General features: G+C 40.0%; 1 protein-coding gene across 5 annotated transcripts in view; it reads right to left on the bottom strand.

The window, feature by feature from the left end:
* The window catches only part of LOC135217474 (uncharacterized), an 80051-nt gene that overhangs the window by 23659 nt on the left and 34755 nt on the right, over positions 1-21637 (bottom strand). The window contains exon 1 of one of the 5 annotated variants that reach the window (XR_010315141.1): positions 6686-7797. The exons of 1 other annotated variant lie outside the window; for it this stretch is intronic. Coding sequence is in view for 2 of the 4 variants with exons in the window: in XM_064253390.1 (XP_064109460.1) it covers positions 6807-7052 (246 nt within the window). In the remaining 2 variants the exon portion in view is untranslated. Of the gene's footprint in view, positions 1-6685; positions 7798-21637 lie in introns of those variants that run through there. 3 more of the 5 variants (XR_010315140.1, XM_064253390.1, XM_064253389.1) reach the window with 3 other exon arrangements.

Below are 21637 nucleotides of genomic sequence, written 5' to 3'. Positions count from 1 at the left end.
GGCACCTCTAATGTCTACCAGAGAGTTGCTAGTACATCTTCCGGTATATTTTGCATCTTCCAATCTTGGATGGTCTGGGATGCAGTTTAGATATTTGTCGAGCTTATTCTTAAACACATCTACGCTCACTCCTGATATATTCCTCAGATGAGCTGGCAACGCATTGAATAGACGCTGCATTATCGATGCTGGTGCGTAGTGGATTAATGTCCTGTGTGCTTTCCTTCCTTATTTTTCCTGGTATAAGTTTTGGGCACTAGGTAATCTACCTCTGCTTGCTCTTTCTGATATTTTTAGTTCCATGATATTTTCTGCTATTCCTTCTATCTGTTTCCATGCCTGAATTATCATCGTAGCGTTCTCTTTCTCCTTTCTAGACTATATAATTTTAAGAATTGTAGTCTTTCCCAGTAGTCTAGGTCCTTAACTTCTTCTATTCTAGCTGTAAAGGACCTTTGTACACTCTCTATTTGTGCAATATCCTTTTGATAGTGTGGGTACCATATCATATTGCAATATTCAAGTGGACTACGAACATATGTTTTATAAAGCATAATCATGTGTTCAGCTTTTCTTGTTTTGAAGTGCCGTAACAACATTCCCATTTTTGCTTTACATTTTGCCAACAGAGTTGCTATTTGATCATTGCATAACATGTTCCTATTCATCATCACACCAAGGTCTTTAACTGCTTCCTTATTTGTGATGGTCCATTATTAGGAGGTCCCTTATATGCATATAGCTTTCTTTCTCTGTCTCCATAATTTATTGATTCAAATTTATCAGAGTTAAATACCATCCTATTTACCTCTGCCCAATCATATACGTACTTTGTTAAGGTCTCTTTGTAGAGCGTTCCTATCTTCATCACAAGTAATTTCTCTACTTATTCTTGTGTCATCTGCGAAACTACTCACTACCGAATCCTTCACATTATTGTCTATGTCTTCAATCATAATAACAAAGCAGATTGCAGCTAACACCGTACCTTGCGGCACACCGGATATTACCTTGACTTCATCCGATTTCTCGTCGTTTGCAATAACTATCTGTTTTCTGTTGTGTAAAAATTCTTTTAACCATCTTCCTACTTTATCCACGATATTGTGTTTTAACTAATTCTTCGCTAATATATTATTGGTGGCTACTTTATCAAAAGCTTTTGCAAAGTCTAACCTAAACCACATCTGTTTCATTTCCGCTTTTCATATTTTTGAATATGTTTCTCACGGTGGACTAACAGTTGGGTTTGTGTACTTTTTCCGGGTACGAAACCATGTGTCCTTTATTAAACAAATTATTTTTTTTATTAAATGTTTCATAATATTTTTCTTCATTACCCTTTCATACACTTCATAATATGTGATGTTAGACTCACAGGCCTATAATTACTTGCCTCTAGTCTTGATCCACTTTTGAAAGTAGGGGTATATATGGCTAATTTGTGCTCATCATAAATCTTGCCTGTATCTACACTTTGTCTTAATAATATTGCAAGTGGCTTTGCGATAGAATGAACTACTTTCTTTAACAAAATAGCAGGAATTCCATCAGGCCCTGCAGCAGCTCCATTTTTAATTTCATTAATAGCCTGCACAATATCAGCTTCATTAATATCTATGTCAGCTAAATATTCACTATTTTCATCCCTTACTTCTATATCATTATCTTCATTATCTATCTAGGGGGGGGGGGGTGAATTCCTCTCTTATATCGTTCTGTGCCAGTATGTTGCAAATTTCCTTTTTTTTCATTCGTTAATCTCCCTTCAATTCTCAGAGGGCCTATTTCTATTCTTCTTTTATTCATCTTCTTCGCATTATGAGTATAATAGCTTGGGGTTTTGCTTGATATTTAATAGGGTTTTTTCTTCCAGTCCCGTTTTTCATTTTTCTTTTGTGATTGTATAATCTTTTGTTCTGCATTTTCTTTTTGTTGTTCTTTTGCATTTTCTATCTTACTTTTTAGTTTCTATAACTTTCCATGCATTTTTTCTTTTGCAAGACCTTTTTTCCACTTTCTGATTTTCTGGAACAAGATCCTTCTGTCTCTTGGTATGCATGATGATGTTTACTTTTCTTCTTCGGTATATATTTTTTCCACTATTTTCTCCAATATTTTATATAATATCTCCGTATTTACCCTTATGTCATCACTTACGAAAATGTTATCCCAATCTTTGTTTAATTCTTCATTAATTTCTGACCATTTTATATTTTTACTGTAGAAGTTGTATTTTGTTTCCATATCCTTCCCACTTTTTCATTTCTTGCTTATCCTCTATTTTCACTTGCTTTGGAATGAACTGTTAATTCTATGACATTATGGTCTGAAATATTCGCATTATAAAACTATTATTTCTTTAACATAATTCATCTCGTTCACAAATACTAGGTCTAAGTATTTTCCTTTCTTGTTGGCAGGTGATTTATTTGTTGAATGTTGTATTCTAGTAGCATATCTAATAGCTTTTCAAATTGCCTCTTATCTTCTGCACTACTATTACTCTCTTTTTTATATGTATAAGTACAACCACAATCTCCTATTCGTTCTTTCCATTCTACGAAAGGAAAGTTGAAGTCACCAGATAGGAGAATAGTCCAGTCCTTGTGATTTCTACATATATCATCCAATTTTTCAATTATTAAGTCAAACTCTTTAGTATTAGGAGGTCTATATATTACTATGTTCATCAATTTTTCAGATTCAAATTCTACCGCTATTAGTTCACATTCTGAGTTACTATATTCTCATATATTTTTCCTTGTTTTTTGTCTTTTCCCATATATTGCGGTTCCCCCTTGATTCCTATTTTTTCTATCTGATCTATAAGTTTGGAAACCCTTTTATTTGATCATCATTCCAGTCTCTTGGGAATACCAGGTTTCACTTTATATTCATATATCTATTTTCTTTTCATTTGGGTTAGTTCTTCTAAGTACTCTATTTTTCTTTTTGAGTTACTCGTAACTAAACCCTGCGCATTCATCACTATGATGGTTTGCGTGTTTTCTCCTTCATTTAATACTGGTAGTAATAAGGATTTTCCCATGTCTCTTTCCTGTTCTGGTATGTTGTTCTTTTTTTCATTTCCAGAAATTCTGACATTAAAAATCCAACTTCTTTTCCATAATATTTGATCTTCCTTCATCATAATTATTCATTTTGTGTCTGAATCTGCAATTTTTCTCCGTTTCTGCAAATATCCTCTTGCATAATAAATACAGTTATTATCTCTTGAGTAGAATTTCGGAGCTGATGCTTTGAAATTTTTTGTGACACCTCTGCATATCTCATGGTGGTTTGCTTTTCTCTTTTACCTGATCTTCTTGATTTCTCTCTTTATTTGTTTTTTCTTTCTTATTTTGGATTTTATTACTTGGTTGGTTATTTATTTGATTATGATTCATGGCTACAGGGTGCATATATTTGCATTTTTTGTCGAACTTACATCCTTTTCCTTCTTTTTAGGTTTTTACATTATTTTTGGATGCAGATCTCTGCAATCATCCCATATCCATCTAAGTATGCACATTTACCATATCCATTTCATAGTTTTGACATATCTTAGGATGTTTGTAGTAACATCTTTCTCCAAATCTGCAATTCCCTCTTTTCAAAAGGTTTGCAGATTTTGTCTTTCTTGTCTATTTTTTCCTCTTTCCCGTCATTGTATAGATCTGGGTAGAGGCCTCTTCGGGATTTGCTTTTCTGTTGTCAATATCGTAATTTATTTCTTCGTAGGTATGCTGCTTTATTGGCCTCATATGTAGTATCAATGAGTATCTCTGCATCCATACTTTTATCTTGTTCTTTGTTTCCTTATTTTTTTCTGTCATTTCATTTTTGTTTACTTCTCTTCCGTTTTCCTCTTCTTCTTTTTCTTCTTCTTCTTCCTCTTCCTCTTCTTCTTCATCCTCAACTATTTGTACATTCAATCTTGATTTAATAACATTGTCTATCCATGATAGACATGTTGAACAAAAAATTCTTGTATCTTTTCTCATATCTTGTATTACCTCAGCACACTGTGGATGGGTCGGAATGTTGCATGCAGCACATTTTCTGATTAGGTTTTTTGGATTGACTATGCTATACCAAACCTTACACAGTTTGCATGCTTTTGGCATTCTTTTTCCTAATGCGTCAATTAGGATATTCACAAGATTCACCTTATTCATTTTCTTTGTCGGAATATGTTGGTTTATGTATATTTTCTTTATGAGTCTCTTGACCACTTGGATTTTATTTGGAACTTCTTCAATTATTTTCAAGATGTTTTTCATTAGATTTGTTCCAGTTTGAAGGATTATATCCTTCTAATATATCTATGAATGCTTTTGTATCTTTTTGGTTAGGACTGTTGCTGATTTCATAGATGAGAAATGCCAGTTCCCTTCCTGCTACCTCATCGTATTGCGAATCTGCTAGACACGCAGAGAGAGACGAGAGAGAGAGAGAGAGATTGATTGATTGTGTCTATTAAATCTGGCGTTACAATATCTGCTGGGTAATTGACACCGAAATAAATCAAATAGAAAAAAATTAAATTTTTAATAAATTTCATATAAAAATATCTATAAATCTATGTATATAAAAATTTTGTCCATATATATAAGTTCTTACATAGACAATCTATACACAATCTAAATTTGGTTGAGGAGCCCCCCCCCAAAAAAAAAAAAATTTATGTAACTGCTCTATTTTACAATCTTTTCCAAGATTTGTAGTTAGGATAAAATTACCTACTCTGTCACGACCCCAAGACAGGAAATTTATGTCTCAAATTCCCGAAGCTGAGACACTCAATCAACAAATGTTTCACAGTCTAGGGCACACACACACAGAGAGAGAGAGAGAGAGAGAGAGAGAGAGAGAGAGAGAGAGAGAGTATAACTTGCTACCGAGAGCAAGTTAAACTCGCATTAGCATTTAAAAAAGAAAAGGAGGTAAAGAGACGAAAGTAAAAATTGAAAAAAATTATTATGGTTAAAAAATAAGACGAAGAAGACCATTAAAAAATAAGCAAAAAAAAAAAAAAGGATGGGATGATGCATTAAGTGTCGTGGGTTATTGATTAATTGATAATCTTGGAAGAGGTTACACAATGGTACTGATGAAAAATAAATATCGAAGAGAAAACACTCAACATTTTGTCGTGACAGTTATTGTATTCGTACAACAATAATTTCAAGATACATACATACATATATATATATATATATATATATATATATATATATATATATATATATATATATATATATGTGTGTGTGTGTGTGTGTGTGTGTGTGTGTGTGTGTGTGCGCCTGTAGGTAACTGTTGTCTCAAGAACGAATAGAAGGTGTAAGAAATATCATTAAAATTGTTTTGAGGTAGTGTCGTACTACTGCAATTTTTAGTAGCTTTTTATGAACGAGGTGTTTCCACTTAATCTGTGTTTTGTTGTATCCCCGAGGAAAGAGCACAACACAATGGTTACCGCAGTGTTTGTATCCCATCTAACAACGAACGGGGCCCTATGTTAAAATTCGAGATCTGGTTTGAAGAAATGGTAGAAATTGGCCACTGAGGACCTATCTCGAGAAAAATGGACTAGTCTTTGTGTCTGCATGATGTATATAGGTATTGAGTGGATATATCTCAGGTCATTTGTTAGACCTTGAGAAAATAACTGGATAAATAGCCATTAATTTCGTTAAGAAAAAAATTGTCCGCAGTCGATATAGTCCTACCATGAAATAACAGTGAGCAGTATTTATATTCATGCGTTTTTTAGTTGTATCCGCGTCATGATATATTAGCAAAGAGCACTTGTACCCCTGTCGCAAGGCAAAACAGACTAAAAGTGTCACGGATTTTCATATCCTCAGTTCAAAATAAGTCAACACTGCCACGCCATTCCGTCTTGAAGCAAAGGCAGCCAGTCCTTGCATCCTTATAATAGCTGGATGGAAATCCACCAGACACTGAAAACTAGAAAGTTGATCATGTTTTGATTATTAGTTTCTCAGTAGTTACATGCACAGGTAAGTGACGGACAGCAGAATACAGGCTAACAAACTTGCAGTAAAGCAATAACTGTCACATGCATCTGAGGCAAGACACTGCTTGTCAGACTCCTTCATTCGCTTGCTGTGAAACTTATTCGGTAAGATCTGAAAGAAGGTAGTAAGCATACGGGCACACACACACACACAAACACAAACACACACAAAAAGGCACAAATACAGTGTTAGTTTTGACGAGACGTCTTAAGACAGAGGCACAAGACAAAGACGAAAGTAGAGATGTCTCTGGAAGGAAATATCACTCTTATTAAAGAAATATATATATATATATATTATATATATATATATATATATATATATATATATATCTATATACATAGTATATTGTATAGTAAAGTAAGGGACATTCGGTGCATTCAGTCAGTGCTGGAAAAGTGTGCTGAAGATAACACAATCGACAACAACAATAACATCGACAAAACACTGGCAATAACATCATGAACATGAGCAGAAGGATTATCGAAACGAGCATCAGCATCATCACACGGAAAGAGTGACATTCAAGTGTTCATTTTTCCTCTGAAGGACGTGATGTGAGGGGGTTTGAGAGACAGAGAATTTGGGGAAGGCATCGGGCAAGTCAGAGAGTGTGAGGCACATCCAGAAGATGTTACCTGAATGGGAAAGGTCAGCGAGGGCGTCTTTCTCTTCCTCCTCTTCTTCTTCCTCCTCCTCCTCCTCCTCCTCCCCCTCTTTCTCCTCCTCCTCCTCCTGCTTTACCTCCTCTTCCCCTACCTGAGGAGGAAGAACTTCTCCGTTCGCCTGAGGAAGAGAAGGTTCGATGCCGTTCGTCCTGGCGGCAAGAGGCGAAGAAGAAGAAGAGGATTCCTCCACTTCCACGGGATCGGATACCTTGTCCGGGGAATCGATACAAGTGAGTAGTCCTTCTTGGGCGTCAGAGATGAGATGGGCCTCCTTCAGGTTCTCGGGAGCATCTTGGTCCACCACGATAGGTACAGCTTTGGATGTACCACAACCCATCTCTCTCTTCAAGCCCCCAGGTATACCTACCAGTGCCGCCCTGCGCAGTGTGTAGCAATAAACAGTCAACAATTCTACACGAAACAAAATTCTTCTACAAATCAAAGGGGCACACAACCTTACTATGTGGGTATGGAAAGAGTTGGGGTGTGACAGGGTATCCCACAAGGCAAAGGGTTGGTTACATGTGCTGATATGTTTTAAGTGCAAATATCAAAATTGGTTACACGGTTCCATTGTAGTGAATACACACACCCTCATCATAGGTCTATGTCAATGATACAGGTGCAGCTAAATCCAAAGTGTTCTTTTGCAATTATGCAGGCACTACGCTTGCAGATTTGCATGTTTTTTCCACGCACACTAAGACAATGAGTACACATGAAACTCAAGCAGGAGTCCGCATACACACACAAAAAAAAACCAGTCTATTGAGGTTATGGTTTATTTTCAGGCAAAACTCGAATGTGCACTTTTTCCCATCGTCATCGAAAGCAATCTTTCCTTCACTTACCCAAGATGGCGTTCTGAAAATCGCGAATAGTTTGAATTTCAAAGCATGGACGTGACACAAAGCCAATTCAATTGCAACGTCACTCCAACCTAATATTAAACTATATACTTTTTATTGCACCGAGAAGCACTACAGAATTACACCGCCCACCGGAGACCACCGGAACACACTCGTCCACTTAAGCGCCCCACATGTGCACTGCACAGCTCGTAAAGGCCTTCTGAGCTCCGTCAATACTTCATGCTGCGTAGGGGCACTTTCTTGGCTGAGGGTGACCCCTTATCGAAGTGTGCCATCAAAGGAATGTTGCCACAACAATCAAGGTGTCGTAAAAGTCTAACATCTAACATTCGAATGAGGGAATAATGTTTACTCTCGGTCTAATACCTTCCAGTCCGACGCAGTGTCTATTGTTTGTTCATACGTCATTAACTTCCTGATATATTTTGGTATGTTTTTAATTCCAAATTTTCACGTCTCTGTTAAATTATTTTTTTTATCTAACAATAATTATATGAGGCTAGTAACGAAGTACCTGGGCGTTACTTTAATATTCTTTTGATATGACGAAATATAAGCTGTCGATGGTAATCCGTCATGACTGACACCGCTATTCATTGTCTGACTCTATACCAATTACTTAGGCTCCTATATACATCATCACGGTGATGTGTTTTTCGGTCGTTAACGGCAAGATTGGAATATCGTTGCCAGGGGGACTTACGTAGTTCCTCTTGCATTTTGGAGTGCATTTGTTTTTCCATTTTTACTCCACAAGATTATTTTCATTTGAATGGGAAGCAATTCTCAGTGAAACTTATCCTTTCTCTCTCTCTCTCTCTCTCTCTCTCTCTCTCTCTCTCTCTCTCTCTCTCTCTCTCTCTCCCTCTAGTTAATAAATGTAAATTCTTTTCCGTCTCCTCTCAACTTAATCGGTCTGTCTTGTCTTAATTATCTCTCTCTCTCTCTCTCTCTCTCTCTCTCTCTCTCTCTCTCTCTCTCTCTCTCGTTAAAGATAAATTCTTTTCCGTTTGTTCTTAACTTAATCACTGCCTGTCTGCCCACGTCCATTTAATCAGTGACTCTTTATATTTGCTTTCTCTCTCTCTCTCTCTCTCTCTCTCTCTCTCTCTCTCTCTCTCGTTAATAAAGATAAATTCTTTTCAGTTTCGTCTCAGCTAATCAATCAGTCTTCTTGCCTGTGTATATTTAATCTACGACTTTTTCACCTCTCTCTCTCTCCTCTCTCTCTCTCTCTCTCTCTCTCTCTCTCTCTCTCAGTTAAGGTCCATTCTCGTTTCTTTTTCCTCGCCCATTCTGTCTCTCTGTCAAGGCTACGAGCTCTTTTATTATAACATTATCTTGTCTGAATCAGCAATTAGAATCGTGGTAGTTGGCAGCGCACAACAGGGCTAATGACTCACATTCCCTCGCTGCTTCTACCTTAGCATGACGGTATACTTGTCTGTGAGACCAGGAAAAAACGATTTCGTTAAAAATAAACCTCAGAAAAAAAAGTCTGCCACTAATTGATAGTTTGTCAGGTTGTCTCATCATTTACCTCGTCTACCAGTACGTATTTTTCGGTCACCTGTGCAAACAGATAGTTTTGGGAGAGGGCTCTGCTCTGATACAAACTCCAAATTGCATGTATTCCGTTTAAACACCACACACACACACACACACACACACGCGATCGCTCGCTCACATCAGGATATCTATATAATATATATATATATATATATATATATATATATATATATATATATATATATATAACTCTGAATGGCTCTCAAGAGTGTGATGAGTGTTTGATGTGTACTTAAAATAGCTTTGTTTGTGGTTATAAGTGCGTTCCAGTGTGTGTATGAATATTTCAGCTTAGGTTACAGAGTGAAAAAGTTATGGAGGTATTTTGTACCAAAACCTAATCCCGGATTTGGAAAATACTATTTATATATATAGATATATATATATATATATATATATATATATATATATATATGTATATGTATAATTTCACCCTTTAAATATGAAATCCGGGATTAGGATTTCACTCTGTAACCTAAGCAGAAATATTCACACACACACCACACACTGGAACGTATCTATAACCAAACAAGGTATTTTAATATAGATATCAAACACTTCGTCAGTTAAATTTATAGACGACAAAACTTGTAACATTGTTCTTTCCATAAAAAGCAAGCCCTTCAAATTTTTCGGAGACACATGAAAGCCTAATCAAGTATGACACTATTACTTTCATCGCCACACAGGTATATGTCTCCCAGAACACATGCGGAACACCTGAGCTAATTTCATCAACTGAACCATACAGGATAATAGTTCCCCAAAAGGGCATTCGAAGGGGGAGCGGTCAGTTGGCAGATAGTCCTTTTAGTGCAGTTTTAGTCATCGTAAATTTAACCTGTCTTAGCTTTCAATTTTTTAATTAGGGTGAAATAAGTGTTAGTGAACGGAAACGCTTTAAAAATTTTTGAATTACTTTTATATAAAATTGAAGATGTCGAAGGAGTATTAGAAAAAAGCCGGAAGATTTCGAGAAATTAAGCGGGCACTGTGGCTATTACAATTACACGTTCGTCCATTGTTTAAACACCGTTCAGGTAATAAGCTCTTGTAATGCTCAGTTTTGGTGGAAAATGGGCAGTAAATAAAAAAATTACACCAGAAAACCTACACACAAATGTCACATTTCGCTTAAAATTTAGCCGAATAATTAAAAAGAAATATTCATTCATTAGCTGTGGCAATTATCAACCGCGTTCTGCCGGATGTTTTAGCCATCCCCTAAATTTACGTTTCCGGGTGAGACACCTGTGTGTGGCCCGGTTTGAGTCGACCACGGAAGTGGGGAGGTTAGGAGGGGGGAGGGGGGTGTATGTACACATGTCCGCGTTAGCCTGCTTGTGGGATATCTTATGATTTATCGTCTTCAATCACGTACTTGACCGAGCACGTGTAAGGGTTCATATAGCATGCAAATGCACATGTTCTGGTTACTGAAGCACGTGTATCTGTTATATCATATGACTTTTTTTTTTTTTGCAAGCATATTTGTGTTGACATGGGATACACGTGTTTGACCGTTTGTGTGCCTGCTTGTGTGTGCGTGTTTGTGTGCGTGTGTGTGTGATATAGAGCGTGCAACCAGATGAGGAGGGGAACCGTAACTTCATTGATTTTGCCTCCTGTTATTTCGGCTTCTCGTTCTCTTTCAGCTGGTCATGAGGGCGGGTGGAACACGACCAACCACGCGTCGTTCCTCATGGCCCTACATACGTGTAGCATTATCATCCACAAGCGCATACTCATACATATACGCACATAGATTTATGTATACAGATAGTTCCACGTTGGACGAGTGGTTTTCGCACTTGGCTACCAATCCGGTCGAAGTTCGATTTTCGGCTCTGCCAGCGCGGAAACAGAGGAATTTATTTCTGGTGATAGATGTTAATTTCTCGATATAATGTGGTTCGGATCCCACAATAAGCTGCGGGTACCTTTCCTAGATGACCAATTGGTTCCTAGCCACGTAAATATATATGTATATATATATATATATATATATTATATATATATATATATATATATATATATATATATACGTAATGTCGTATAATGTATGTGTCGATATAGGTGTGGTTGTGGGTGTAATAAGCTTATAGTCTAAGACTATACATCGCTATTAGCGTTCCGAGATACTCCACACATGATCACGTGCGCATATACTTAAAATAATATCGGCAAACGTTCACATACTTTAATTCTCTAGAGAATGAAGAGCATATCTACTATATCTTGACTAAAAGCCTACAAAATACTTAATTGTTGTTGTTGTTCTTGTTGTCTTGTTGTTCTTGTTGGGTGGGTAGGAAAGGTCTACGTAAAAGCCTTATTACGCCTGAAAATGTGTTTCGAACTGAGTTACAGATACAGGGATTTTAGGATAGGATATTTAGGATTTATTTATTAGAAAATAAATAACGTGCATGTTAAACTATACAGAAAAAATGATTTCTCATGATATAGTCTAGATATCTTAATCGTATTTGACCGTAGATTCTAGCACGTTTTAATTTACTTAAAAAATTGGGGATATAATGTTTACAAGTTACGCGTGAGGGGAAAATCTTGCACTTGTTCCAAGCAAGCTGGAGGTCGGATCACGCCTTCTTTGACTTAACAACAACGAACAATCAATTATAATGAGATAAAAGTGTGTAAACGATGAAATTGCGAAGGGTTTTCCAGTAATCGTTGGAATATATACACGGATCAAATACGATAAGTTCACATTGTGGCCGTAACAGCCTGACCAATGACTCATGAGAGAGAGAGAGAGAGAGAGAGAGAGAGAGAGAGAGAGAATTATGATTATCCTTATCCAGAGGATGAATCCTATTCGTCTTGAACAAGCACACTGGGGCCATTGCATTGAAATTCAACCTTCTAAAGAATACGGTGTTCAGGAAGATGTAAGAGTAGGTGAAGAGAAATAAAGAAAGAAGAGATCTCAATGATTAGAAAAATAAATCAATCAAGACAATAAATAGATAAAAATGTAATTAATTATAAAAATGCAAGGAGAGTTGCATGGAGGTATGTGAATTTGCTGGAGAAACGCACACACACCATCAGAAAAATTAAAATACGATATACTGGAATCCCAGAATCATTCAAGACTCACGACTTCCGAGAACCGCTGTGATTTGCGAGACTTTTCGCGCGAAGGAAAGAAGTGTTGGCGTTTGTTTACGACCTGACAGCTTGGTAATTAGTCTTTCCCGAGGGGAAAAGGATTATTATTGTCAGGTTGGAGCAGCAGGTTCGGCACGCACTGCTTTGTGGCACGCCCGAATTCCATTTCATCTTTTGCGGTCGAATTATCGACGCCAAGACAGTGAGTGACGTTTTGGATGAGCGTTCACGTCATCATAATCATATTTGCCACAATACCCGGGATAGTTATAGCCTGCATATGCGAGCACACGCATGATATATATATATATATATTATATAACTATATATATATATATATATATATATATACTATATATATATGTATATGTGTGTGTGTGTGTGTGTGTGTGTGTGTGAGTGAATGTATGACTATGAATGTATGTATATGTACGATATTTAATTTTATATATATATATATATATATATATATATATATATATATATATATAAGTATATATATATATACATATATACAGACACACACACAATATATATATTTGACTTATTTATGCTATCATGCCGTATATTATGATAATATAAGTAAATATCAACTGCACGAATGCTGCCGTCTCTTAATCCAAATTGCAGTTTAAAACCCTCTCCGGTCCGGACGAGTCGAAACTCTTGTTTACGTTCCGGTCTTGGTACCTCACCCGTCGGTGAACAGTTGAGAGTTAGACGCATTGAAAGTTCCCACAAAATACTTTCTAATTTTATCCCTGTATCTTTTATCATGACTAAAGTCGGTACCATTGGAAAGCTGAACATTATTCTAGCATATATTAAAATTTCTTAAAAATAAAATAACAACTACCCACCGTTTTAGATGTGATAAAATAGGACCAAAAATAATTTTTTGCGTTTCTTATTCTCTTCCTCTGATTTCAAAGGTCGAAAAATATATTTTCTGGTTAATCAAATGTGTAATAAAATTTACGTAAGTAGATAGAATATTTATGACTTACAGTGATGGTAAATATTTCAGTCAACATTAATTGTTATTTTATGAATGGCAAGGCAATAAACAGAAGCATCCATCAAGCATTTCATGGATGGTTAGTTTATAGCCGACGCTGGCAGCACTGATGGCCTAGGTAAGTTCCTCATCGTCTTAGCTCCTCCTTCTGTCTCCGACGCAGCGTTGGCCTGGTTGTTATAAACAAAAAACAAGGTCAAGGTCATAGTTAGATCCCGTCCACGTGGGTGCCATTTCTGCTTTATTCGTGTGCTGTCTTATCAGTTCTTGTAATGCTAGTTCCTTGTCGTGCTTATATGACTTTCATATTTTCACACTTTCTACATTCACTCTTTGTTAAAAATTCTGAATAATGAAAAATAATCCTCTCCATGCCTCACTGGCATTTCTCCCTCGGCTTTTGTCACAGAATTTATGGTGATTCCAACCTCCATAGCTGTATTATTATAGGTCTACAAATGAAAATGTAATTATAGCATGAGCTTTCGTATGTTTTCAAACATACTTCAGTATAAAATTAAATTATGTTAAGCAAAAAACGAAAAGCCATCCTAAAATGAACAATCAGTAGTTATAGGGTGATTTAAAAGCTTATTATTATGGATAGTTGCCTAACAAGTATACATTTTATAACCATCGATTCCATATCCCAACGAACTCCGGGTCAGTAATAGTGATATCGTCGTTATGATCTTGTTCAGTAGTTGGGGCTCTTTTAAAATCATACCAAATAAGCAAGAATATGTGTTCTGTTTTCAACAATGAATTATTTATTAAAAGAACAGACTACTCAACTTTGTCACGGAAGATTCAATCTACGATGCAATGTCTTCATTTTATGTGAAAGTAAATATATGTATATATGTATATATGTATATATATATATATATATATATATATATATATATATATATATAAATAATATATATATATATATATATTATATATATTATATATATATACATATATATACATATATATATATATATATATATAATATGAATAAAGTTACAGCTACGAAAGAAAACTGAAGCACTGGAGATGCAAAGTACTTTCGTCTTACAAGACATGGTGACCATGTCTTAGTAATAAGACGAAAATACTTAACATCTCCAGTGTTTCAGTTTCCTTCGTGGCTGTAACTTTGTTCATATAATCATCACACTTTTAATTTTTGCGATTTAAAAACAAACATATACGTTTATATTTATATATGAAGATAAAAGGCCCATGAAACACTATTTGAACGTTGCAACCACATAATCCGAGCACTTCCTTCTGTGCCCTTGTTCACTGGTAGAATATGGACAGATGGTGTGTTACAAAGCATAAGTAGCTGTGGCAGTAAGTCTCTGTAGGTATGCATACCATCAGAGACTTATTGCCACAATTAATTATGCTTTCTATAATACTATTGTAACACATCGTCTGTCCATATTGTACCAGTGAACAAGAGCACAGAGGGAAGTGCTCGGAGTATGAGGTTGCGACGTTCAAATAGTGTTTCATGGGCCTTTTATCTTCATATATAAATATAAACATATATGTTTGTTTTCAAATCGCAAAAATTAAAAGTGATGATGATTACATGAACAAAGTTACAGCCACGAAGGAAAACTGAAACACTGGAGATGTTAATTTTGTTTTTTCGTCTTATAATAATATTATATATATATATATATATATATATATATATATATATATATATATATATACTATATATATATATACATATATACATATATATATATATATATATATATATAATACATATATATATACATATAATATATATATATATAATATATATATACTATATATATATATATATATATATATATATATATATATATATATATATGGCATAACGCTTCTCTTCCTCATTCTACAATGTCTGTTGCACTTATGGTAACTTAAACTGCTTCAGTAACAAATGATGTTACTAATAGCAAGTTAGAAAAGACAAATTGCTGTTGATCACAGATCCGGCAATAAACAAAGATGGCGATCAGGAAGTCAAGCAAATTTTGTGCAGTTCAGTTCAGTTCACTATGACGAATCCAGGAAATAAAGTCACAGATAAAAACGTCCCAGAAAAGCTCATAATTATTCTTATGCATAAAAGTTCAGTTTCCTGAGAAAATTCCTCGTAGCAAATGAAGCAAACGTTTTCTATACATATTTTTCTGTGCTCTGATATATAAAACAAATAAATACATAGAATTGAATAAGGTAATAGGATTACATCCTAGATAAATAATATTCATGAAGTGAGCTAAATAATATTGCAATTATATGCGTAGATGATAATGACTGTAAATGAAAGATGAATCCTTGCTTGGTTCCTAAACAAATACCAATAAAATAGAAAACATATATTTTTGTGGAGGATACCCCAGAAGTACGTATGGGAATAAAGCCACCTGTACTGAAAGTATCAGTGAAGTATATTGTCGTGTGAACGATTATTCTTTTTTTCATATTTCAGGGAGTATAGATAAAACACAGCGAAAGTAAACTACAATGACTTAATTGTTTGTTCCAACTTGACCTAGCAGAACAGCAGAGAGGATTAGCGTATCCAGTTGGCCGGTTATGGAGAGCGATTATAGGCTTATAAGATCACCGCATTTTGTAATAACTTGTGTTATATCTAAAAGTGAATATGCTCGCTGTAGATGAAAACCGTTTTCTGCTGTCCGTTGCCGAATTTATGAAAACAATAAGTGACGACAGCTCGATCCGCATAACCCTACATTTAGGCTGAATATACAGTAGAATCGTGTACTTCCATGGTTCCAGAATTTCACACCATTTCTGCGTGAATAAGTTTAGCTTGTTTTGAATAAATGATTATATGGAATTACCTGTAAATTGTCTGTCAATGACCAAAATATGACTGTCTTGCCTTAGTTATGTTAAAAATCATTATTATAGTTTAGATTATCAAAATCCACATATATATATATATATATATATATATATATATATATAAAATATATATATATATATAATATATAGCTTACATAATTAACCACCCCCTAAGTAACAAATCATTTCAAATATGAATAATACCCTCAAATCCCTCCCCACCAACATTACCCTTTCTCTTAGAGCTATAAAATGGGATACAGGATATACAAAAACACATACGTATACACGCAAATAGTTTGTATACACATTTACTTACCTTTGTAATATGTTATACATTAAAAGGTCCTTCTGTACCTTCACTTTATACGAAATTTGAATAGTACCGTTCACTTCGTTATACGGAACTGAACGACACAAAAAATGCTCGGCTTTCTGTTCGCCATCTTTTGTTTACTGCCTTATCTGTGATAAACAGCAGTGTGTTCTTCTAACTGGGCTATGGTAGCTTAGTATCGTTTGCTACAGAAGAATTACAGTTCCGACATAAACAATTCACCAATAATAGCTTCGGCTTAGGAAACATCTGTTACTTGTTCAATAAGAACAAGTAACAGAATGTAAACTAATGTAATAATAGTTACAACGTGTAATAAATATATATATATATATATATATATATATATATATATATATTATATTATATATATATATATTATATATTATATATATATATTATATATATATATATATATAATATATATATATTATATATATATATATTACACGTTGTAACTATTATTACATTAGTTTACATTCTGTTACTTGTTCTTATTGAGTTAAGCATTTGGGTGGGGGTCGTTTCGGCAGTGACCTTTACAGCGTCAAAACGTCGCACAAAGACATTGTAAGAGGTTGACAAAGAGGCAGGTAGAAGTGTACTGATTTTTATTACAGTCCAGGGAAATATAAAAATATACAGCCATGCGGGACGGAAATGTGGTACGGACGAGAGAGCCGAGCGAGAGAGTAAAAGTGGGTCGGCGAGACCCGATTTGTGTTTCTTGAGAGACATAAAATACAAAATATAAAAGTACACAATATGTATATAAGCTTTATACCACTGACGGAAAAGCCCGCTGAATGCTTTCTCAGGGGGAAGTGAGAACAACGCGAATGATGAATTATGTCAGAGAAAATTATGAATAAGCGTTGTCCTTACAAATACTCCCCCCCCCCCCTAAGACAATAATTAGGTATGATTGTGGCTGACTTCTTTGTACTTCGGGTAGTCACTCGCGGAAGCGAGCTGGAGACGGCGGAGGCGCCCCCGGGTGCGTGATGTTAGTTGTTGTGGTAGATCCTCGGGGTTTTCCGGGGACGGGAGGGATGCTCCCCAATGAGGTGATTCCCTCGGGGGGTTCGAACGTCTTTCGAGGGCGGCCGCCCGGCTCACGGCTAGGAGGTTTGGCGATCGAAGGAGTCGCTTTTTCCGAGGAAGATTGCGGGCCCTGTGGAATCCGCGTCTGCGAGGTCCTCGTCCATGATGAAGGCTGGTTTTCAGGCGATCGATTGTGACCCAGTCCTCGCGACCGTTGATGGATAAGAGATATGCCTTGTCAGTGCGTCGTAGGACGCGGAAGGGACCGCGGGGTGGTAGGGGGTCTCGTTAAGAGGCTGGCGTGCGGGCGTCGTCCCTGACGAAGACGTGCTTGCACGTGATAGGGCCTTCGGGAGGAAAACGTGTGGTTCTGTCGGAGAAGGTTTTGACGCAGGGCCGTGAACTTCCCGGCGGATTCCCGAAGCCTGGCGATGGAGACGTCAGCGTCGTCGGCATTGGTCGGGAAGAACTCGCCAGGGACTGTTAATGGCTCCCCAGTATACCTTCTCCGCGGGTGATGCTTCGCGTTTGCCCGCGGGGCAGTCCTGAGACCGAGGAGGACCCACGGTAGTGGCTCTTCCAATTTCGTCGGTGCAGCGCGCCATCAGGGAAGCCTTGATCGAACGGTGGACTCTCTCCACCATGCCGTTAGCTGCTGGGTTGTAGGCGGTGGTGGCATGTAGCGACGTTCCCATTAGGCGGGCCACCGGGCAGTCCACAACTCCGACAGGAAAACTGGTCCGCGGTCTGTCGTGATTTCGTCTGGCACTCCGAATCGACTGATCAGCTGGCGTAGGAGTGCTCGGCACATGCTTTCGTGGTCGCCTCCGACATTCGGCGTTAGCCTCGGGCCATCTGGTGGAGCGATCGATTACCGTCAGGAGGTACCTGGCGCCTTCCGACGGGGGCAGGGGGGCCAACGACGTCTATGTGGATGTGGCCGAATCTTCGTTTCGGCTGCGGAAATTTCCCCACGCCTGATCCGTGTGCCGACTGATTTTTGCTAGTTTGGCAAGGCACGCAGGTCCTGGCCCACTCGAGGGAGTCCTTCCGAATTCCATGCCAGACGAATTTCTCCGTCAGGAGGCGCACCGTCGTCCGGGCCCGAGGGAGGGGTGCGAGAGTCCGTGTATGACGTCGAACACGGCTTTCCTTCGGGAGGCTGGGATCAGCGGGCGCGGGAGGCGGCCCGTGCTGATGTCGCAAGGAGAGCGTTCATGCCTGCGGGTCCGAAAGGCACGTCTTCCCACTTGAGGGCGGTGATAGCAGTGCGGTATGTGGCAGTTTCCGGGTCGGCAGCCTGTTCCCGGGGGCGAGGTCTTCGTAGTCGACCCCGAGACGCACGGCGTTGATTTCTATCCTCGATAGGGCGTCTGCCCACGGGGTTCTTCTCGCCAGGCACGTACTGGATGGTGCAACCGAACTCTGCGATGGCTGCTAGGTGCCTCTGTTGTCTCGCTGACCAAGCGTCGCCCCGCCTTGGTGAAGGCGTGTACCAAAGGGAGGTGGTCGTCCTGATCGTAAAGGGGGAGCCCTCGAGGAGGTAGCGGAAATGTCGCACTGCTTGGTACACTGCCAGGAGTTCGCGGTCGAACGTGCTGTACCGTCGTCGGCGGCTGATAGTTTTTTGCTGTAGAAGGCGAGTGGGCTGGGGCTCGCCCTGGACCACCTGCTCGAGGACAGCCCCGCAGGCGACGTTGCTGGCTCGGTGGTGAGGCGTAAAGGTGCAGCAGGGTCTTGGTGGCATAATGTCGCCGCTTCTGGCGAGGGCCCTCTTCGTCTCGTTGAAAGCCTTCTCTTGTTCGGCCTCCCACGTTAGGGCCTTTGGTTTCCCTTTCAGGACCTGTGTTAGAGGAGACATGTGCGGGCGGCGGAGGGATGAATCGGCGGTAGTAATGACAATTCCGATGAACTCCTGCAGGGACTTGACCGTGGTTGGTGTGGGAACTTCTGCACCACGCCTACCTTCGAGGCCATGGGGCGCACGCCCGTCGCGGAGATCTCGTGTCCGAGGAGTCCACCTTCTCGGCGCCGAAGGTGCATTTTTTTTGTCGAAACGGACGACCAGCCCGTTTTCCTGCAGGTGCCGCTTCAGGACCGCTCGGACGTGATGTAGGTGCTCCTCCAAGGACCTGGAAAAAATCAGATATCGTCGACGTAGCAGACGCAGAAGGGCAGGTCCCCAGGATGCTGTCCATCAGGCGCTGGAAGGTGGCCCCTGCATTCCTCAGGCCGAAGGTTGAGTAATGGAACACGAAGGAGCCAAAAGGCGTGATGATGGCAGTCTTGGGGACATCCTCGGGGTGCACTGGAACCTGGAAATAGGATTTTAAGAGTCCATTTTTGTGAAGACCTTCGCCCCATGAAGGGCCCCTGTCAAATCCTGCATGTTTGGCAAGGGGTATTGGTCGGGGATTGTAACGAGGGCTGAGTCTTCTGTAGTCTCCGCAGGGCCTCCAGGTGCCGTCAGGTTTCTGTACCATGTGCAGGGGCGACGCCCAAGGGCTCGATGCTTTCTTGCAGATGCCCATCCGTTCCATCTCCGAGAACGCCTGCTTCGCCTCTGGAGGCGGCCTGGAGGGAGTCGTCGGAACTTCGCGTTGTGTCGGGGGGCCTGTGGTGGCTATGTGGTGGAATATCCGTGCTTGGGCGGCGTCCCTGCCGCCTGACGAAGTTCCGGCTTGAAGACTTCGGGGAACTCCTGCAGGAGGTTGCCGTATTTGTGGGGGGCGATGGTACAAAATTGTAGGGGCGCCCCCGGGCCTGCTGCTAGTGGAAGGGAAAGGCATGTCCCGTGTCGAGGAGGCGTTTGCGGCCCACGTCCACCAGGAGGCGTTCTGCGCCAGGAAATCTGCCCCCAGTAGCGGGATCCTGACGTCCGCGATTGTGAATTCCCAGACGTAGTTTCGCCCCAAGATGGATATCTCGAGGGGCTTCGTGCCGTAGGAACGGATGGGGGCTCCGTTTGCGGCGACGAGGGAGGTTGTTTTGTCGGGCTCGCGGCTACGGTCTTTCCTGACGGCGGGAATATCGAGTGCATTGCCCCCGTATCTACCAACATCCTCCGGCCGGAGATCGCGTCGCGGACGTAGAACCCTACGGTGTGTGGTTCCGACGCGGCCGTTTGCCACGGGCGGCCTTGGTTTTGTTTGCCGTCGTCGTTTTTTTGACTGTTGGAAGGTGCAAGGGCTTTCGCACCTCCTGGCGAATCTCCCGAACCTCCGGTGGAAGCGGCACCAGGAGTTTTCACCTCGCTGCGTGTGGGAGGACTTCACCCTTGGGATACGGCGCCAATCTCTTGTTGTTGGGTCGTCGTCGTCTTCTTCCTTCTCTGCGGCCAGGCACCACGGAGGATCGGGGGGGGGGGCGGCGAGCTTCGCGGCATTGTTTGACAACGTCAGCTTCTTTGCCTTTTCTAGTAGTTCGTCGTCCTCTAGGATGTACGCGTCGGTCAGCTGCTTTCGGACGTCCGGCTCGAGTGTTGCCGCAGGAATATTTCGCGGCTCAGGCTGATCTACCTTTTTTCCGTCGGGGCCTATTTCGGGCAGGGACGGACGAGGCCCATCACAGTGTCCCAGGCATCTTGGGTGTCGGCGCCGCGCATGGGGTTGCGACTAAGTCGACGACTTAGCGGGCGGCCCTTTCAGCGATAGGCACGGAATAGGCTGTCAAGAGCCTTTCTTTTATCTCGTCGAGCGTGACAAGTCCCCGTCCGATTCTGTTGCTCGGACCGGAGTCAGCCAGTTAGATATTCGGACCGAGCACCCTCTGTCGGGTGGAGAGCCGCTTGCGACGAGGTCAGCCTGCAGCACTTTGTTTGTGAGCCCCGCGATCCGGGAATTGCCCTTCGGCTCGGAAGAACCAGGAAAACGGGTCAGCCGTTGTGAAGGGGGGCAATTTGACAGCTTGAGCGGACCGCTGTGTCAGAGTCCGTCGCTGGGGACGGGGAGGCCCGGGGTTTCCCGCGAGGTTTCCCGCGAGGTACTGTTTTGCGCCCATTGTACCTCTCTCACAAAAACGGTCGACAGAGTCGTGAATGGCGGGCCAAACCGTTTGAGGAAACGCCTGAACAC

Source organism: Macrobrachium nipponense, chromosome 7 (genome assembly GCF_015104395.2).
Source record: "Macrobrachium nipponense isolate FS-2020 chromosome 7, ASM1510439v2, whole genome shotgun sequence".
Taxonomy (NCBI): domain Eukaryota; kingdom Metazoa; phylum Arthropoda; class Malacostraca; order Decapoda; family Palaemonidae; genus Macrobrachium; species Macrobrachium nipponense.
This window is presented reverse-complemented; position numbering and strand designations above follow the sequence as displayed.